Genomic DNA, 20,550 nt, shown 5'->3' with positions numbered 1-20,550 from the left:
AGATAAGGAATGCCTACTCCCTTCCCAAGGTGGCTGCATCCCGGACTCCCCAACTAGACAGCTACCTCAAAGCTGAAGTCCAACCATCCACCAAGACCACAGACAAGGAGCTGGCCACTATACAGTCTCATGTGCTAGACGCCCTTGCCCCACTGAGTGCCATTTTAGAGTCGGAGGAGGACATCCCAGGGCAAATAGTCAATGCAACAGTTGATGCAGTCAAGCTACTTGGCAATGCTAGTGCCCGAATTAGTCACCTTCGGCGAACAAAGATCGTCACACAAATAAACAAGACACTGCTCCCACTAGTTGAAGAGGACTCTAACTTCGGAGAAGTTTCACCCTCCCTGTTTGGGTCGGAGTTCGCCCAAAAATTTAAACAACTAGTGGACCAGGTGAAAGCAATGAGGTCCATCCTCAGCACTCCGAAGCAATTTTTTCGAACACCCCCCCAATAGCCGGGGGGGTTACAGTCGGAAACAGACCCGAGGAGGAGGAGCCCAGAAACGATGGTCAGGCCAAAAACCATTCCAGAAGAACACTTGGAAAAAGTGACTTATGCACACATTTTAAAAAGTGTCATGATGAATTGGAAAAGTACCCTAGTGAACCAGATTGCATGTCTCGGGGTAGAACAGCTTTGTCAGCCAGACCTACCACAGGCAGGCAGACTAGCGTACCATCTGACCAACTGGTCTGCCATAACACAGAACCAATGGGTACTGAATACGGTACGGGGATACCAAATAGACTTTGAATCACAACCAACTCCTCCACACTACACCTCGGAACAGGTTATACTAATACAGGAGGAAGTAGCCAAACTTCTCCAGAAACATGCAATACAACCTGTGGAGTGCCCCTTGGAGAGGGACTTCTACTCCAACAGTTTCCTGGTCCCCAAAAAGGATGGCGGACAGAGACCTGTCATCAACCTCAAGGCACTAAACAGCTTTGTTCACCCAGAGCACTTCAAGATGGAGGGCATTCAAACCCTAAAGGATCTGCTGGGGCAGGGGGACTGGCTAACAAAAGTCGATCTGAAGGATGCGTACTTCGCAGTTCCCATACACCATGCAAACCAAAAGCACCTACAATTTCAGATTCAGGGGAAAACCTTCCGGTTCACCTGCCTCCCGTTCGGCCTGTCCTCAGCCCCATGGGTGTTCACAAAAACCCTGAAACCAGCACTGGCTATACTACGACAGAGAGGGGTCCGGTTGATTGCCTACATAGATGACATCCTACTGATATCAGACTCAGCAGCCCAAGCTCTGGAACATGTTCAAGCTCTGGCCTACCTACTGGAATGTCTAGGGTTCACCATCAACACAGAAAAGTCCGTGCTAACTCCAACCCAGAACATAGAATTCTTGGGGCTCTTAGTAAACTCCATTGACATGGAGTTACGACTCCCCCCACCCAAAATAAAACAGATTCGAGCGGAGTCTTGAAGGATAACGAGGATGGCAGAGTCAACTTCAGCCCGTACACTAGCACGTCTACTGGGGAAAATGAACTCAACAGCATGTGTAATTCCCCCTGCACCTCTCTTCTACAGAAATCTACAGATGGCACTCTCCAACACTCTGGAGAGGCATGCCCAAAACTACGACGGATTAGTAACCTTAACACCAGCCAGTTTGGAAGAGCTGAAATGGTGGGACACGGAGATGTCTAGGTGGAAAGGGAAGACCCTCCTCAAGAGAGAGACAGACATGATCATCAACTCAGATGCATCACTGCAGGGATGGGGAGCCTGTTGCGGCACCCAAAACCACAAGGGGAGCGTGGTCACAGAAGGAGGCAACCCTCCACATCAACCGTCTGGAATTGCTGGCAGCCACACTAGCAGTTCAGTCATTTGTAAAAAGCAAATCCAAATTGAACATCCTGCTGAGGATCGACAACACCACAGCAGTAGCATATACATGTATCAACCATCTGGGGGGGGACAGTTTCAAGAGACTTGATCGATCAGACGAAGAACCTGTGGATGTGGTGCCTGGAGAGGAACATACACATCACAGCCCAACACCTCCCCGGGTCCCAGAACACCATTGCGGATGCAGAATCACGGTCACAGACAGACAGACTGGAAGCTGTCCCCTCAGCTGTTCCACAAAATACAGCAAACATCCACTGGAAGTGGACCTCTTTGCAACCCGCCTGTCTGCTGAGTGCCGTTGCTACTTCAGCTGGTGGCCAGATCCATCTGCAGAAGCAACAGATGCATTTCTCCAAGTATGGACCCACATCAAAGGATATGCCAAGCCACCTTGGAATCTGGTGGGCAGAACACTTGCCCAAGTACAGTCTCAACAAGCCAACCTGGTGTTGGTAGCACCAGTGTGGAGATCCCAACCATGGTACCCCACACTACTACACATGTTGGTGGATTACCCCAGACTGATAATATCAGGAACGGAAATAATGGTCAACAGAGACAGCTCACTGATGCTCCCACAACTAGCCGTATGGCACATCTCAGGGAGAGATACAGATGTCAGCAGCTTTCAGAGGAAGCTACAGACCTCATGCTTAGTTCCTGGACTACTAAAACTAACAAGTCCTATGACTCACTTTTCGCCAAATGGCACCGTTGGTGTTCTAAACGGAATTCAGATTTTCTGGTCCTATAGCTCAGGTGGCCAACTTCTTGGCATACCTTTACAAGGAAGTGTATAAATACAGCTCCATAAATGCCTATCGATCTGCAATTTCCTGAAAGTTGATGGTTACATAGTCGGCCAACACCCCTAATCTGCAGACTTGTAAAGGGAGTTTTCCAATCCAGACCTCCATTACTTCGATACACACAAACCTGGGATGTTCAGAAGGTACTAAACTATCTTGATTCACTAGGTGACAACCAGATGCTGTCTCTGAAGCACTTGACATGGAAAGTGACAATGTTACTTGCGTTGTCTCGTCCATCTAGATCGGCCGATCTATCAAAATTGGACATATCTAAACGGGTGTATAAACCAGATGGGATTTGCTTTTACCCAAATACCTTAGCCAAGCAGTCAAGGTCCACATCTCAGATTTCTAATTTTTCTTCCCCTCTCTTCCAGAAGGAAAGAGACTGTGTCCAGTATCAACCTTAAGGAATACGACACAACCTCTTCGGGGAAGGGAAACTAACCTGCTGATAGCGATTATTAAGCCACATAAGGCGGTGTCAACAAGTACTGTGGCTAGATGGCTGAAGTCGTTACTGGAAGCTTCAGGCATAGATACTTCAATTTTTGGTGCTCACTCGGTCAGAGGAGCTTCTTCATCTGCAGCTGCGTCAGCAGGGATTTCAACCTCAGACATCCTCAAGGCTGCAGGCTGGAGTTCTGAATGCACCTTTCAAAGATTTTACTATAAACCGTTGGATAACCTTCATTTGGCAGAACGGTGCTCAATCAATCAGCTTCAAACAACACCGTTGATATGTGAGACTGAGCCTTCTGAATTATAATTCATAAATGGCTCAGACCATGGAGTGGTTGCCAGCTATTTGGAATTATATGAAGAAGGTGAAGTTGAACATATCAACGGTCCCACCCACCCTTCCCGGAGGGAACAATCACAGCTAATCAAAGGCCGAAGTGGGTGGTTCGATTGTGGGTTTTGTTTCCTTTTATCCGGAGGATATTTTTCTTACTGCGAATAGCTGTTTATCTGAGAGAACTGGCCAAACACCGTTGATACGTTCAACTTCACCTTCTTCATATAATTCCAAATAGCTGGCAACCACTCAGTGGTCTGAGTCATTTATGAATTATTCTTTACTTCTGCAGTAATGTAATAAGCTACAGTTACTTATATTACTACAAGTAACATGTTACATAAGGTTACTTTTTGTTATAGCCACCAAACCAAAAGTATTTCCACTTAGGTAGCTTGTTCTTCCATGGCTAGACTGGACTCACACCAAGCTATGATTATAGTTTAGCTGTAACATGTTATATAACATTATTACTGTAGATCATGTAACAATATTACGTTTCTTGTTATAATATTCCACTGTGTCATATTACTTAGAAGCCCAAACAGTAATGACCATTATGTATTATATAATAGTTAGACACCAAGACCAAGGGAACTAAGCGATTTAGTAGCCCCGATGGCCCAGGGCTGTAGCGTCCCAAGCACAGCAAGGGCGCTACTAAGGACCAGAGAGGTTACTAAATTGCTTAGTTCCCGTTGGTCACGGTATCTAACTTATTTAGACTATGGTTTAAAGTACGTTACCTTTATAGCCAGAACATGAGTGTGGGGTGAAACAGCAATGAGAACAATGGAACGGTTTCTTCCTGAAGTCCTTACAGCACCCACAAAAATAATTATTTGACCGGTAACCAAAGTAACGGCTAGAACTACAGTACATACGTTATTTAGTCTACTATTTGTCCAGAATTATTTGCGGACCACGAAGAAAAAGAGTATTACAGTATTATCAAGTACTGCAGTGTGCTTTTCGTGTTATAATTACTTATCATGTGCAAAATTGCTTGAGGGCAGGTTACTAAGTGAACATGTGTAGGTGACTAAGTGAGCATGTCAGGTGACTAAATGATTTAGTAAACCTGTAAATGAGCCATACCATAGTCTAAATAATAGTTATACGGGCACAATGTGGAGTCTATGAAATTTATAAACCCGAAGGCCCGGGCTGTAGCGCACGAGCGAAGCGAGGGCGCTACTAAGGGCCTGAGGGTTTATAAATTTCATAGACTCCACATTGTGCCCGTATAACTGCTTTAGACTCTATTTCACATTACACTCAGATCACTTACCTCATCCATGGCTGTTTCTGCTGTAGGCTCGGCAAAAGCGGCTGGTTTTCTTACGATAATACTAGCGCCATGGCAACTATGCGTCCTCACGTGACTAAATAATCGCGCTCGTTAAATCACTGCACGTGAACAATGCATAGCGATTGGACAAATCCGATTTTGAGCATATGTCATATTGTGCTTAAAGGCGTGGAGTATATTAGAAAACAAGGTGGAGTATATGAGATTTATTACCCACCCAAAACAGCCTAAATAGAGTCTAAGTTACTTTAGTTACACGATATTCCCAACACTGCCAGTAACCCCACTGCAGGTATCCCATTAGATAGTATAAGGTCATTATAAGCCTCCAAAGGAAATTATTTGTAAATTTTCTAACACGAGTTAAACACCAACTTGGGCTGGTGTACAAGGGGTGTAAGCAATGACCACATAGGGCACTGGTGATGAATTCAGGAAATGTTCTTTGTTTTCTTCTCCATATGTCTACTTGCTAGCTCCACTACATCCACTCTCTCACTCCCTATTATATAATAGCTGAATATGACATAGCATGGTGCTGCAAATTGCAAGTTCTTGAAATAAGTACCGTGCATACTACAGTGATATATCTTATGTTTGGGTCAGAGAACACCTTACCAACAGAACTGATCAGTATAACCCATGATTAATGAAATTTTGAGCATAGATTAAGCTAAAATTTATTAATCCCTTGCATACCACCTTGCCCTACTAGATCGGTAATTACTATTGTAATTAAGATTGAAACTGATTTAGAAATACGATGTTAAAAGATCAGGATACTCCAATAGAACAGTCAGCCACTCTAATATAACACCCAGTTGTTCTAATACAGCAATCCAAACCATTACATACTGGAGGCACTTTATAAAACCCTCTTAATGTTGTTACTTAGTTACTGGTTGACCAAGTTTTGCTGGGACGGTTGCTTCACACTCTCCAACCCTTGCTCACCTCAAACTCACTTTACTTTCATACAACTAATATGCTTGATACTGTTGTCAAGGTAGTGTCAATAGTTTGTGGGTGGCAACAACAACCAGACTTTAAAATATAAATATATATATATTTGTCCCTAAAAACTTCTTTTAATATAGCATCACTATCTATACACTAGTTTCTTCTTCACCATCAGCTATCTACAGATTGCTAGAGTGAAGTTTCTTCACTACTAGCCATCTATAGATTGCTACAAATATCCCTTTTAGTGTAGAACCATTCCAGAATGAACCAATTACCAATGCAATTTATCCAGAACAACACGACAAACAGTTACAACAAGTAGAAGGAAAATAGGAATTTTAAGTTTGATTAGGGATCATAGAAATAAAAAGTAAAGAAACAAGGGAGGTCATCTATACCTGCAGATATACTAGTAGACATTTAATCCCTAATTCAGTCATGGTTGGTTAGCCATAGAGGGATAGACGACCACTAGTGTATCTGCATGTATAGGTGACCTCCCTTGTTTAGGGGTCCAGGAATTATGGCTGCATAATTTTGAGCATAATGATGGAGTAAAAGAATAGGGAATTATTCTGGAATTTTTAAGCGATTTAAGAGCATAATCGACATAATACGCGATTTCACGTAAGTTGAGATCGAGATACCTAATAGAGCAGTCAAGAACAGTTGGCAGAATAATCTTTACTGTATTGCAACAGTGACTAAGTATCTTAGCAACTAAAAGCTAACTTTCCCGTCTAACATAATTACTGTACCAAAATCCTGCTAAACATTATAAATTGTAAAAGTTGAACATTTTTAATAAAAATTGGGAATAATTTTGAGAATAATGAGTACATTTTGGGAATAATAAGAGCATAATGGTAACTTTTTTGGAGAAATTCGGAATAGAATAATGATGAAAATTTGGAGCATAATTCCTTGAGGCCTACCCTTGTTTCTTTACTTGTTATTTCTATAATCCCTATTAAATTCCTAATTTCCTTTTACTGTGTTGTTTACTGATTATGACAGGTGAACCTATACATACCACATCAAAAGGTGGGTGGGGGGGTGCCAGACTAAATATTTTGATCTCAACATGTGCTGCAATTATCAGTTAGTGAAAAGTGGATCGCTCATTTCACTTCGTTTCCAGCTATGTACAGTTTGTTACCCCTCAAGTTACCATGGAAAATACGGACAATTCACTGGGAAGCCAAGCCACGCATGTGCTACCACAAATCAACACCTTACACTGTCAGCAAGAAGAAATATGACACAGAGGAGGACGAAGGTGAGTCCATGATGAGTGCACTGTACATACTGCGGTATGCCACAAGCTACCAATCCAGCTGAAGCGATGTCTATCAGTGAAAAAAATCAAGCTTGTAGTCTTAGCCATTATCGAGTTACGCTTGTCTGAAGGCAGTCAACAGGCAGTCAGTCAGTCGAGTTACGCTTGCTAGTCAGTCAAGCAGTCAACAGAAAATTCCATTGAACATTTTTTTTTGTAAAATAAAAATTCTATTGTAACCTATCTAAAGCATTTTTGGCTGTTCTGGAGACACTTTGGGCTAGATTCTACCTAACCAATACTAGCAAGGCACCATGAAGCTATTCTGGTCAACATTTTTTTGTGAGAAGGTGCTAACCTCTAATATACAGTACTGCTGTACTGCATGATATCTCACCGTATCAACTCTAAGTTGGGTATATTTTATGCATAATAGTGCATAAGCAGGTCCTGCTATATCTCATAAATACATACAAGCAAAACACAACCTGGTGATAACACAAGTGTCCATACAGTGTTTTTACAAACTGAAGAACTTATGAGAAAGTTTCCTTTCAAAATATAATGTGCTAGCTACAACTTAAGTACTACTACAGCAAATGTGGACTAACCTTTGACAGCAACACCAGGCAGCATGCTGTCACCTATAAAATGATCAAATACCAATTGTAAAGTGCATACAATAGGGTTATTAGTAGCGCATGCATATTATGTGTCTAGTACTTCACAGGAGGCTTCCTGCAGAGCACAAGTACTGAAAGGTAGCGCGTGCGCATGTGTGTGTGTGTGCATCTGTGTGCATGTGTGTAGACTAGTACAGCATTTCATGCTTGTGAGTATAAGATACAAGCACACTAACATAAACATCACCTTAGGCAGTTGAGGGTTGTCATCACACTGGAAGTTGCTAAGGTAACACCAAGTTTGCTGGTAGTGACAGAAGCAATAGTCAATGACCTCGTCACCTTCCTTGTCCAAAGTACACCGCCTCATAACCAAGTCCCTGGTAGAGTCTTCGATTGTGGGATATGACCACACCCACAATATATCATTATTGGTGTCACGTTCTGAGGAAAGAATAGAGTGAAAAGCTTGAGGCATAAATTTCCGTAGCAACATGCATGCCTACTGTGGATTAAAAGTCAACAAAATTATTTGGATTTGATGAAACTAAACAATCAAAAGTGTGAGCGTCCATTTAAACCTCTCCTAATATCATTATAAGATACTACTTATTTGATCCCTTGTTTCTCATCACTTTCCACCCTGTGCCTTAAACTTCATTATTGCTATAATTGGCTATGCATGTTGAGAAACCATTGCTTAAGAAAGACTCCTCCTTTAACTCTTGATGTCAAGCATTAACAGTTGGGGAGGCCTTGGACATAACAACAAGAACAGATATCCTGCCACTCTATGATGTTGGTTTGAGTACTTCCTTATAATAAATCAAAATGACTACCCACTCACATCAACACTGAGGGAAGTAGTTGAAGTGCATTGCCTAATGAGGGCACAACTTTCTCAGTGCTTATTCAATATTTAAACACTCCAAATACCAGCTTACAATATCTCTACTTCCCCAGGGAAGGCACCCATTACAGACAAATTTAAAAAAGACAATTGGCCCTTGTTTACCCACCCTGATGCAAAACAAATTTGCTCAGCTAGCTTTTGTTTCAACCCTGTAATACCTAGTTTCCTACTCTTGTCATGCATCAATAATGATCTAATTGACAATACTGTGATTTCATTGGACGCATGTAAATGAGACACAAGTGCTTAATGCTAGACCCCTTTTCAGGGAACTTATAGGTTCCTAAAAGGGTCAGCAGCACCAGACTAGTTTTTAAATAAGACTGCATTATATCATGTAAAACTGAACTTGGCATTGCTGAGTACTGTAGTAGGAATAGAGTAAGCTACTGGGAATATGTGGGAAGGTATTTAATGGGTGCTTTTATCATCTCCACAGCCTAAACAACAATTGCTCAAAGAAAGTGAGCTAGTAAAATTACCAAAGCACCACCCGTCATGATCTAATTCTTCAATATTCTAACCTTATTATGGTTAATGTGTGTAATTGCACATTCCTATACACAAGTGCTTAATACTAAACAGACCTTGTTTTGGAGGCACTTCAAGGCACCTAAAAAGGGCTGCTGACTCCAGAAATCATCATTTTTAGTAGCCACAGGTTTTTATTTCTTTTTAGAAATTAATACCATTTACTAGCAATCAGCCTATGAACTGACAGCAAAAAACTTATTTGTTACAAACATGTCCTATTAACAATCCTTTTCTTTGTAAAACACACCAGTTGGTAGTAAGTGCTGTCACTATTCAGTGGACTGGACTACTGCAATGGACTGCCATATTTTTTGGGTTTTACACATTCTATAATTGGGATTACTGAGTTAAGGAAACACTACTAAATGCTGAATACAAGCAGTGGAATATGTGAAACAATAAATTCACTACTGACTGTTATGCTGCAACTATACAGCACTTACTCCTTAACCTGGTGTATAGCAATGCTACAGGGAATGTGTGATGGCAATAGTAACTCGCCAGTTGATGATATCCCTCGAGAAGAGTTGAGATATATTCTTAGAGTAAGCTTGAGGACTCACTCACTCCTCATGCTCGTTATAAGGATACGTCAAAGGACATAGTCAACTGATCAATGGTTAACTATCATCCTGCAGTGTTACTAAGCATATACAGTAGGATAAGGAGTAAGTGCTATACAGCATCACAACAGTAGCGACATTGTTAAAAGACACATTCATCTGCTCATATTCAGCATTAAATTTTAGTGATGGGCTGTAGATTTCCTAACGAGCAAAACTCAGTAAATCCAACCATAGAATGTGCAAAAACCAAATATGTTAGTCCAGTCCACTGAATAGTGATAGCCTGATAAGGCTGATCTGATGATTAATTAAAAAGCTCTTCCACGAGTAATTTGAGTGGTTGCAAATCTGACTAATGACTGTCTTATAGTGGATCAACTTGGAAAATAACACAAAACTTGCAGCACACAAATTAGTGCAGGGACTCCATGGAGACAAGACAAAACAATTAGGCCATATCTATTGAATCTTATGTTGTGCAGGCAAAACCTCTGAAAGTTTGGATGGGTAGATAATGATAGAAAATTCAAGTATTATAGGTGAAATTTACCATACAAAAGAGCCACAACTACAAAAGCCTTGCACGAATCATATATGGTGTTCTGCAGTACCACAATGCAATTACTGTAAAATGAAACAGACCTCTTGAGTACTAAGAATTTACTTTGTTTGGAATATCTTTACCATTAAAGATCAATCTTTGAGAGTTTAATCCTGAGGAGTTATTCCAATAGCTGATTTTCACACGCACACACGGGATTGACCATCTTGGCACACATGATCCTATATCACGTGATTGTCATTATCATTTCAGCTCATGAAAAAAGACAGTTGGTAGGGCCCGCACAACATAAAATTCAATAGGTATGGCCTTAGCACAGACAAGTTGAAACACTGCCAAATAAGCATAGTTCTCCTATTTTCCATTGCAACCCACATGTATACTTTGTTCACTTAGTAACAAATGCAAATTCAGCTAATGCACCAACTTGAGAAACACATCATTGTAAATGATGAGTCAATAAATGCACATAGCAGATAACAACATCATTTCAACAACTGGGGTCTAGTTGTTCCATGAATGGCACATTTGGTTTGATTTATTATTTTATACTCATAACAATCGGCACAATGCCGTTCTTCCTTGTTGGAGAGATACAAAAACAACAACTAACTAAGCATACATGAATATACAAGATTAACACAAAGCAAGACAATAGCATACATCACACCACCCTCACATACAAGTACACAAATAACACTGAATTACAACTGCCCTTTGAGGAACTTCTGAGTATACGAGTTCCTTGTAACTGTGCCCAGCCCGCAATTCAAAAACGCATTTAGTGACACCGTTAATAAAAGACTACATGTGACAAGTACAACGTTAGAACTCACCGATCAGTGCGACTGCTTGCAACTCGTACATTTTGTTGTCACGTGAGTATCCAGACTTTGCCACTTTCTAATTAGAGCCCACTGATGTGAATACCTATAAACAAATCGTTACTTGTCGAAGAAATAAGGTAGATAATATCTTACTAGATATGCTTGGGTAGTGTGGATAGTTATTTCCGATTTTTAGGCCACTATCAAATCTGCGTAATTGGGGGAGGTGATAAACATTTAGTGTCAACGAGTTAATTCTGGAACCATCAATACTAAAGGTGATCACGGAACGATATACAACCGGTAAAGTCTACACAAATGCTAGTATACTGGTATTTATCTCGTGTTTCTAATAGTTGCTCACCATGTCACAATTCATGGACGATTACCTACCAAAAGAAGCCCTAGAGAGTATGAATCAGCTGAGATGTAATGAAGAGTTGTGTGATGTTGAATTGGTGTCCAACAACCAAGTGTTCAGTGCCCACAGGGTGGTCTTAGCTGCCAGTAGTATGTATTTCAGAGCTATGTTTTGTCGCCAGATGGCAGAGAGTGGACAGCGTAGAGTATCAATCCAGGGGGTTGACCCTATTGCTCTTAAGCTACTCATCAAGTTTGCTTATACCTGTGTGTTGGAGATCAATGAAGAGAATGCACAAAATTTATTGGCAGCTGCTAATTTTTTGCAAATGTTGAGGGCACGTGATGCATGCTGTCGATTTCTTCAAGACAAACTGGACAGTTTCAATTGCCTGGATGTTGCAGAGTTTGCTGAGTTTCAGTCATGCAACGATCTTCTGAATGAAGCATTGCGTTACGCTAGACATCATTTTGGTGAGGTGTGTAAACACGAAAAGTTTGGCACAATATCTCACACAAGACTGAAGCATTTCATGAGTAGCAATGATTTGAACCTGCCAAAAGGAGAGGAAACTGTGTTTAATGCCCTTGTCACTTGGACCAAGCACAACCCTGCAGAGAGAGCCCAATACTTTGCTGAATTTCTAAACCTTGTAAAGCTTCCATTGCTGGGTGAAGAATTCTTTGCTGTGGAGGTGGCAGCCAGTCCTTTTGTTAGTGGCAAGGACCAGTGTATGAAGTTGATCAGGGAAGCAGCTCCTGCACTTTACAATAAGGACTTTCCTGAAGGGATGGGTCATCTTTCACGACTTCCCTCAAGGATTCCACTGAAGTGGTGGCCACGTGAGACGTTACGAGCTGGCGAGGTTATTCACATTTTGGGAGGTGTCTCAGAACATGAGACTCTTGGTAATGTGGAGTGTTATGACCCAGGAATGGATCGGTGGGTGATTGATATTGTCCCTCCCATGAGCTTTCGTCGTTCTGGTGTTGGTGTGGCTGTTTTGCAAGGTCTGCTGTTTGCTATCGGAGGATACTTAGAAGGGAAGACAAGCACTGATGCTGTGGAGTGCTACAACCCAAGAACAAAATCGTTAGTGATTAGTATAATTTATGTGTGTATGTATAGTGTGTATGGTCTTACATAGCCAGTAATTGTTGTCATCCCACTACCTTGAAGGCCAGTGTATAATGGCATGTAATGAACTGAAACAGTAGAACTTCCAAAACAGTTGCTTGTACTATCACAAGATGAATATCAAGATGCTAAAACTTTAAACTGACAATTTTATGTTACTGAGTGACTTGTAAGCCATAGATTCCCAAGTAAAATACATTCATTTCAGTGTGAACCTTTAATTGCTCATCTTTCATTATAGCTGATAGTTGCTCAACGATTCCATAATCAATTGTGTGTTGGAATTCCCTCTCATCAGTTGAATCGTCAAATGTTTAGTTAGCTAGTTACATTTTTGTACCTTTTAAGTCTTGGCATACTTGGTTGTCAGCAATTAACTTATGATTTGTCTATCTTTATTTCATGGCATGTTTTTATGTCACAGGTGGATGCCAGTGGCCAGTATGCTGACCCCTCGGATGAACCTCGGTGTAGGGTCTTTTTCTGACCTTCGTGATGCTGTCACTGGTGCCATGTGCAACTATATATATAGCATTGGTGGCTACTCTGGCAAGGCTATTCTTGGGACAGCTGAGCGATATGACCTCCAAACGGACATGTGGACAGAAATTGCACCAATGAAAACTCCACGACGCAATGTCGGCGTGGCAGTGATTGGAAAATACCTTTATGCAGTTGGAGGGAGTAACCGTGATGATGGAACACGTTCAAACCTCAACTCAATGGAAAGATATGACCCAGACCGTGATGTGTGGGAAGACATGCCACCAATGCATCGCAGCAGGGGAGCTGCCAGTGTGACTGCTCTTAATGGTTGCTTGTACGCAGTTGGTGGATACGACTCAGGTCAGTGGCTGTGTGAAGTTGAAAAGTTTGATCCCATCACAAATCAATGGCAGTTGATCACACCAATGAAATATAGTCGGACTGGAGTAGCAGTGACTGCCCTAAAGGGTGAAGTTTATGCCATCGGTGGCTACAATGGTGCAAAGACTGTGGACTATGTCGAAAAATACAACCCAGAGGAAGGAGTATGGAAAGATGCAGCACAACTGGTCTATGGCAGAAGTGTCCCTGGGATTGCTGTATCACATTTGTGGCCCATCCTCTCTACAATGAAAAATTTCTGGGAGCCAGAGACTGTATAACTAACTACATCCCTTTAAGTAATTACATGACTGTTATAATTATGTATGCACCATATTTTTAAATCAAACTGACCTTATGCAAATGGTATTTCCACAAGTATTTATAAATACAAGAGGTATTTAATTGAATTATTGATACTAACTTGTAAGTATTCAATTGCAATGAAGTACAGTTACAGGATAAACTCTGAGGCAGAAAATTTACACATGATGAAATAACTAGTTTGAAGTAGTTCAATGATTCTCATCGGCTGCAGTTGTTTTATTGACGCTGTCTCCCATGTGTTCTGTGACAGCATCGGCTACCAAGCATGCCAGCAAGTCACACCTTGCCTGTGAGAACAGTACATCACCTCTAAACATTTAGTATTGAACACACAAGCCTTTGATAATAAGGATCAAGAGAGTTCATAATGAAGTCATCATAGTGTATACATTTGGACCACTGAAATCGATACCTTAAAGAAGGACAAAGCACTCCTTGTGGGATGTCATGCTTGTATTATAACATGTGAGATTTGAGAGGAATAAATTTGCATGTTATGCTAATATAAATTGAGACAATGGAGAAGTGTCCTATTTTATAGGGTGACCCCACAGGCCAAAGTAAGGTGGTCTTATTTTTAATGAGGTTACAAAGTAGACACAGCACCTACTTGACATGGATACTATAATAAGGTGGCCTTTAATGAACTCCAAAGTACACTTGTGATCTACTGCACACATAACTAACTGTTATACAAATGAGGTCTCAATGTACTGACTAGCATGTAAACCTGTGCAAAATTCTATTGCCAAATCAACGAAAACATTATTTCACAAATGCAACATAGTCTTGTGTGGCCAGACCGCTTTTTTTCTTTTCATTTGGTTGGGGAAAAAAAGGCTTTTCCCAACCAAATGAAAAAGAAGAAAAAGCAGTCTGGCCACGCGAGACTAAATGCAACATTCTAATAAGGGAAGTGCTTAAACTGTCCATGTAAGAGCTTGTACCTTCCTAGAGGCACAATTTTAGTGAATAAATGATGAGATCACCTCACAATTGTGACCATGTCAAGTAGGTCTCAAATATCGCTAAGGTGTACTTCATGACCTCATTAATAAGACCACCTCATTGTAGTGACCTAGACCCTACTCATGTCATCAATGACTATCTTACTTTACTCCTGATATTCAATCACAATTCCCAGTTTTTTCAGTGCTTTGTAATCAAATTAAAGAAGTGAAGTGACAGTCACTGCGTTATCCTTCATGCCAGCTACTACAAAGCCTCACCTGTGTGTCTGCCTCTGCATACACCCTTACCACGTCCTCAGTACCAGATGGTCTGTGCAAACAAAACAAAAATGTCATCACTGTGACATTACTGCTGAGCTATGTTATCCAATTAGGACTTGTTCAAGTGTGTTGAATGAAGAAACATGATAAAAAAAAAGTTTTCACAAATCTGTCAAGCAATTTGAAGAGGTTTGCTACATTAAAAATTACTGACACCAAACATGTAAGGTGGCTATGGATAAAAAATGCCTTCTTGTGATAGAAAAGACATTTAGCATACCTTACGAAAGATCTCCCCATAGCAAAAGTCACTACCAATGTATCAATGGCTTCCTGAAGGCCAGCCGGGGACACACAAACTCGTTCAGCATCAGTAGTTTTCATTAATGTCCTGTCAGGTACCTATGTTGATGATGTAGTAGTCAATTTTAGTCCTCAGATGATGTTCTCTCACCTTAACTTTCATTTGTCTGTTTGGTAGATCAGTGTATGTCTTACTCCACTCTGCACATCCCCACTACATGTTGAACAAGTCACATAACATCATTATACATCACCAATTCCCACTTAATTTTGTAGCTACTTTCAGATTACTGGCACAGAATACATACAGTGGGTAGCAAGATAAAGCAAAGTAGACAGACTCCCTATGGTGTTACTGAAAGTTAGACATTGTTAAAGAATACGTAGTTTCTGAGTTCTCTACAGACTTCTACCCAAGCAATTCTACCTCTGAGCCTCCTTATTACTGTAACTAAAATCAGTTGGTCCTAAACACCCATATTAGAGAGGTTCTCTTGTTTACAATAACAGAACAGTAACCTTCTTATGTGCCAGTACAACTTCCACAAGTAGCAAGTCAGACAATGCATCTCCTACAGCCTATGACAAACACACAATACACATTGTGGGAACCTACATAGTAACAGCTATACCTGGTTTATGAGTTGTGTTAGGCGGCACAGCTGAGATGCAGCTTGCTTTTTTTCCATGGAGCAACTAGAGTAACAACAATCTATACTTTAATGAAAGGACAGACAGCCATGGCCATTGCTGGATAATTTCAGCAATTCTATCGACCAAAATTCCATTAATGGAAAACCACTGATAGCCTACCGAAACTGTCTCTGCTTTTTAAAAATGGTTTACCTGAACTTGACCACTTCATGAGCATTATTACTAACAATAAATTAAAGTGAAGCCTCACTTAGCAGTCACACTTAAGACTACCAAACATTACTAAAGATATACATAAACAAGACCACCTCATTATAGTGGCTATGTCAAGTAAGTCACAAACATAGCTAAGGTGTATTTCATGTCAATAAAACCACTTCATTATATCAAGTAGGTTCCAAACAGCCAAATAAGCTCAACAAACACCATGGTATCTTTGTGACTTGGCCTCCTTTATCAAGGCCAAGTGGCCATACTAATGAGGCTTCACTGATGTATGATAGCAGCAAACAGACCTCACCTTTCATCAGATGATATTCTATGAAACTCCTTCACAGCTTTCTCACTAAACAATACCTATGGAACAAGCACAGTTAATACTACACAGCGAGCCTGCACAAAAGTTGGTAGTAGCTCTATAATATACAAGCATTGCATCCCCAGAAATGAACACAGAAAGCTCCACACTGGGGGTGAAGTAGCTTGTCACTTCCTTGTATGGTATTTCAGCTGAAGTGCTGCTAGCATAGCGTGGAAGATGTGTTCACGGGACCTGTAATTTGGAAGGTGAATTATTTTGAAAGACTGTATATTCATGGTTATCCACTTTATCAAGATTTTCACGATTTTCATAATTTCTCAAATATCTCTTATCCCAGAATTTTTGTGTTTTAGATTACATGCAAAAAATTACAATCACTGATACTCGATTTGAAGATTTCGTTACCTGGCCACACAACTACAAAGGTCCGGAGTATAATACAAACTTGCCAGGTTTTAGACAAGGGTGGTGAAGAGTACCGTGACTGACTAACAGTTTTAACTAATGAGGATTACATCACTTGGTAAAGAAGTTGCTACATGGCGATGGTGACTGAAGGGTCAACCATGAAGGGTCAGCTGTCATGAGTACCCAAAATGAGTATTATTACTAGTGTACACATGATACATACATGACTGGTAAACTATATTTTAGAAATTTTATAGAAACAAAAAAGCAAGGGAGGTCATCTACATGTGCAGCTAGTGAACATTTAATGGACCCATGGCTATACTGTTAAAACTGATAGTCCTTACTTACTTGTATAGTTAGCTATACGGTCTATACCTGTGAAGTACAATAATCCAAACATTGCATTATAATGCTTGCTACTAGAATCTAATGTAAATACAATGGCCCTAAATCTGTCTACAAAAGATAGTCAGTGGGACTTTAGTTGTCCGAACCCACCTGGCCATGGTGTTCAGATATGTGAAAACTCCAACGTATGCAAAGCCAACTCTTTTACAAACTAGTTTCAATATCCATTTTTCAGTCAGTGAATCCAAAAACTAAATTTAAAATTAAAAGACCAAAGGATCTTATAATCTTTGTCTAATCTTTTTATTAATCACGTCTATTTTCTTCCATTTCAATAACTCCTTTTGATTGTCCTAACAAAACAATGCTATCCAACTGCTCTAATAGTTTGGATAAACGTTTGAATGGTTGGATAACTGAGGTTTCACTGTAATTAAAAGTAGGAACTCCACATCTCAATAACTAAAGCAACAATGTGGTTAAATTACCGTTCCATGTCCATTAGCTTCAAAGTAGACACCAATGTCAAACTCCTTTGCCTTATGGTGTAGGTGCTTCACTCCAGTTGGAACACAAGCTACCGGTATTTTCTGTGAGACAGTCAGGAATAAAATTTTATTATCACTAACTCATCTCACCATCTTGCCGCAGAGATAGTCAGTTGAACTGCCATTAGCATAAGCAGTTTGTACAACTCCTGGTGAAGAAAATAATTTTTAAGGAGCTATATAAAAAATACAGCAAATATGGTCCTAGAGTCACTATTACTGTAAGTAGGAAAGGATATCAGTTTGTGAGTAACTTGTCAGCACAGCCTCAGCTGAACGAAACTTGTCCTACCACCGTATTAAATAGTCACACCTGTACTTGCAGAACAAACTCCTTCTCATGTATACAGCTTATATTGTGTGCGTGCGTGCGCACACACGCGCGCATGTGTGTACAACACAATTGGGGATTTATCAGTATAGTGACATGTTTTTTGAGCAGGTCTTACTCCATACCTAGGGTAAGCTTCATATCAGCTTGTGTAAGTTGTTCTTGAATAAATGAAGCTACCTGTTGTAAGCATGAATAAAATCATTTTTACAGTGCCTATCTTACCAAAGAGGCTATCTTGTCTCCATCCAGTAGTCTGAAGCTTCCTAATGAAAGTGTACAATGAAAAGAATGCAGTACAAAACTAAGGTTTACCATTGTCTTCAAAGAAGAAAACAACACGATCAGCATCTCCATCTAGTGAAGCATACCTCTTGCCTGTCTCCAGATCAACACCTATAGAGAATAAGACTTACCCAGTATCTCATTATGAATGTGAGTTAAACACCAAGGGGATTATGGGACAAGAAATTTTGCTGCAATAAAAAGTTCATGATCATTAAAAGGAAAAATTTTGATTAGGCAAAAAAGTCCCTAGGGTATAGATGAGTCTAACAGGCTGAAGCAGTGAAATAATCAAACCCGTATTTATTGAGTTACACTTGTCTGAAGGCACCAGGCAGTTAGTCAGTCAGTAGAGAAATTCTACAACAGCATTTTAGCTGATCTAAGACATTTTTGGGCTTGATTCTACACCCACTGTACCTAATGGTGTCAGTCTGAAGTTTCTATACATGCAAGTCACTCCCTGAGTTTAAAGGGCCCAAACTGTTTCTCTTGAATGGCTAGCTAACAACAGTTAAGTATTTAGAGACATGCTTCCTTACCATCTGGGGCACACTGGTTCAGTTTGACATAGTCTGCTCCACACTACACAGCACATAACAGTGACGAAGTTACAAAGAATAAAAAAAGAGTTGAGACCTTTTCATTGAGGATGCCACTGCTGCCGTCATTACAGACAGTAACATTTAGACAATTGTTGCCAATCACTTCAGCCATCTTTTGAAGAGCTCCTGCCCCCACACCATTAGCACAATCCACTGTGACCACAGCTGGACCTGACATGGACTATGGTGAGATTGCAAAGTGGGATATTTAGAAATACTATCCTTCCATTACATTTTGTCCTTTCAACTTTACCCCATTCCACCCTTCCAGCACAATAATTCTAGCCCAATATTTTATTACTTGGGTACCTGTGGGAGTAGCTCCTTAAAAGCAGTAGCTATGGTGGTGTAGTATCCTTGTATGTCTGAAGGAGGATGATGAGTATTCCTTGACCACACCATATAGTGGAGCTGAGGTGTAGTCAACACTCCTATATAATAGTGTATTGTGATACACATTAACACTCAATACAGACAACACACCAAGGTTATCAAAACTAGACTGCATTGCAGTTAGTGATTGTTCTAGTATTGCAGCTAGGTGATCTCCACTAGGACTAAGTGATTATGTTATTAGAGGATCATGTGAGCAAAGGGATCATGTGATTAGGTTAGAACTACAAAAAACTAACCGAGTATCTCGTGCAAACATAACATGCGAAGGTTGCTTTATATCAATAGATGATTCAGATATCAATTGAGAAATTATATCAACCAGTTCATCTGAGCTACATATAAGATTTAAGAGTTTGGGAAAATAATGTACTTCTTCACAACACATGTAAAGTAAATCTGTTGTTCAGCACAAACACACAACACATTACACACCTTGCTGCATTAGCAATAGCTGTAGCACGTGGTTCCCAACTGGCAACCATCATTTCACCAGATGGTTCTACCACCTTCACCCCATTATCCTCTACCGGGTTATGAGATGCTGTCAGCATCACTCCAATTGTAGCTAGAGCGAGATGATAACAACACTAGAATGAAGTAAGTTATACCTTTGGTACATTTGGACCTCAGTACAGCAAGGATCCCCACACGGAACACGATTTTGTCCAGCAAAGGAGCCCTTGGAAGTGGCACGTGTACAAAATAAACAACACATTCAGGTTGTTACTTGCATCTGAATCCGGCTGTTCCGTACAAGAATTTCGTTCCAGTAGGACTCATGTACTTTGCATCTCCCTCCAGCAGTGCTTTTAGAATGGAAGGGTCCATCTTTCCTGGACAAACCTTGAAACGCTTGGGCGTTATTAGAGGCAGAAATTGTTTCGCGGCGTGCGCATGTACGATTCGATTTTGCCATAGATTTTGCGAACTGGTGATTAAGTTGTGCGCATTAACCTGTGTTGAAGTACTCAGTGATAGCCTTTTCGGTTTTTTAGCATACTGTATTACAAGCGTATTTCTGTGTCTTCTTTTCCTGTTGATGGCATCACTTTACTCCTAACCACAACTTGCTGCTCGCCCAACCAAGCTAAATGGACCTGCAGCTGCCGACATAGGTGCTAATTAA

At 40.5% G+C, this 20,550-nt stretch overlaps 3 protein-coding genes across 5 annotated transcripts in view; 1 reads left to right on the top strand and 2 right to left on the bottom strand.

Moving 5' to 3' along the window:
* Positions 1 to 11,214, bottom strand: part of LOC136236187 (DENN domain-containing protein 10-like) — a 22,432-nt gene extending 11,218 nt beyond the window's left edge. Inside the window, exons 1-3 of the mRNA XM_066026305.1 lie at positions 11,088 to 11,214; positions 7,924 to 8,120; positions 7,665 to 7,697 (exon numbers count right to left, since the gene is read on the bottom strand). Coding sequence (XP_065882377.1) covers positions 7,665 to 7,697; positions 7,924 to 8,120; positions 11,088 to 11,118 — 261 coding nt within the window. The 5' untranslated portion in view covers positions 11,119 to 11,214. The remainder of the gene's footprint in view (positions 1 to 7,664; positions 7,698 to 7,923; positions 8,121 to 11,087) is intronic.
* Positions 11,127 to 13,853, top strand: LOC136236182 (kelch-like protein diablo). Of its 2 annotated transcripts, none has more exons than XM_066026291.1 (4): positions 11,127 to 11,215; positions 11,275 to 11,381; positions 11,435 to 12,531; positions 13,001 to 13,853. In XM_066026291.1, exons 3-4 carry the CDS (start codon positions 11,444 to 11,446, stop codon positions 13,722 to 13,724), a joined length of 1,812 nt encoding a protein of 603 aa, XP_065882363.1. In that variant the 5' UTR covers positions 11,127 to 11,215; positions 11,275 to 11,381; positions 11,435 to 11,443; the 3' UTR covers positions 13,725 to 13,853. The 2 variants fall into 2 exon arrangements, with proteins under 2 accessions (XP_065882363.1, XP_065882364.1); XM_066026292.1 differs by having other exon boundaries at positions 11,135 to 11,215; positions 11,258 to 11,381.
* LOC136236183 (phosphoacetylglucosamine mutase-like) lies at positions 13,825 to 20,550 on the bottom strand. Of its 2 annotated transcripts, XM_066026295.1 has the most exons (22): positions 20,425 to 20,550; positions 20,152 to 20,378; positions 20,033 to 20,103; positions 19,857 to 19,989; positions 19,661 to 19,756; positions 19,512 to 19,585; positions 19,338 to 19,459; positions 19,063 to 19,209; positions 18,966 to 19,008; positions 18,454 to 18,534; positions 18,364 to 18,404; positions 18,264 to 18,318; positions 17,898 to 17,956; positions 17,748 to 17,849; positions 16,480 to 16,535; positions 15,938 to 16,001; positions 15,825 to 15,884; positions 15,457 to 15,519; positions 15,283 to 15,404; positions 15,000 to 15,051; positions 14,884 to 14,925; positions 13,825 to 14,057 (listed from the first exon to the last, which is right to left on the bottom strand). In XM_066026295.1, exons 2-21 carry the CDS (start codon positions 20,250 to 20,252, stop codon positions 14,920 to 14,922), a joined length of 1,548 nt encoding a protein of 515 aa, XP_065882367.1. In that variant the 5' UTR covers positions 20,253 to 20,378; positions 20,425 to 20,550; the 3' UTR covers positions 13,825 to 14,057; positions 14,884 to 14,919. The 2 variants fall into 2 exon arrangements, with proteins under 2 accessions (XP_065882367.1, XP_065882365.1); XM_066026293.1 differs by lacking the exon at positions 14,884 to 14,925 and having other exon boundaries at positions 20,425 to 20,547.

Source organism: Dysidea avara, chromosome 10 (assembly GCF_963678975.1).
Source record: "Dysidea avara chromosome 10, odDysAvar1.4, whole genome shotgun sequence".
NCBI classification, from domain to species: Eukaryota; Metazoa; Porifera; class Demospongiae; order Dictyoceratida; family Dysideidae; genus Dysidea; species Dysidea avara.
This window is presented reverse-complemented; position numbering and strand designations above follow the sequence as displayed.

Excerpts from the sequence above, each read along its gene's own strand:
- LOC136236183 (XM_066026293.1), bottom strand. The coding sequence starts at position 20,252 with ATGGACCCTTCCATTCTAAAAGCACTGCTGGAGGGAGATGCAAAGTAC. Across the intron at positions 15,405-15,456 it reads ACAGACAAATGAAAGTTAAG|GTACCTGACAGGACATTAAT; the intron begins GTGAGAGAACAT and ends TCATCAACATAG. Across the intron at positions 15,052-15,282 it reads ATGGGGAGATCTTTCGTAAG|ACCATCTGGTACTGAGGACG; the intron begins GTATGCTAAATG and ends TTGTTTGCACAG.
- LOC136236182 (XM_066026291.1), top strand. The coding sequence starts at position 11,444 with ATGTCACAATTCATGGACGATTACCTACCAAAAGAAGCCCTAGAGAGT. Across the intron at positions 12,532-13,000 it reads TACAACCCAAGAACAAAATC|GTGGATGCCAGTGGCCAGTA; the intron begins GTTAGTGATTAG and ends TTTATGTCACAG.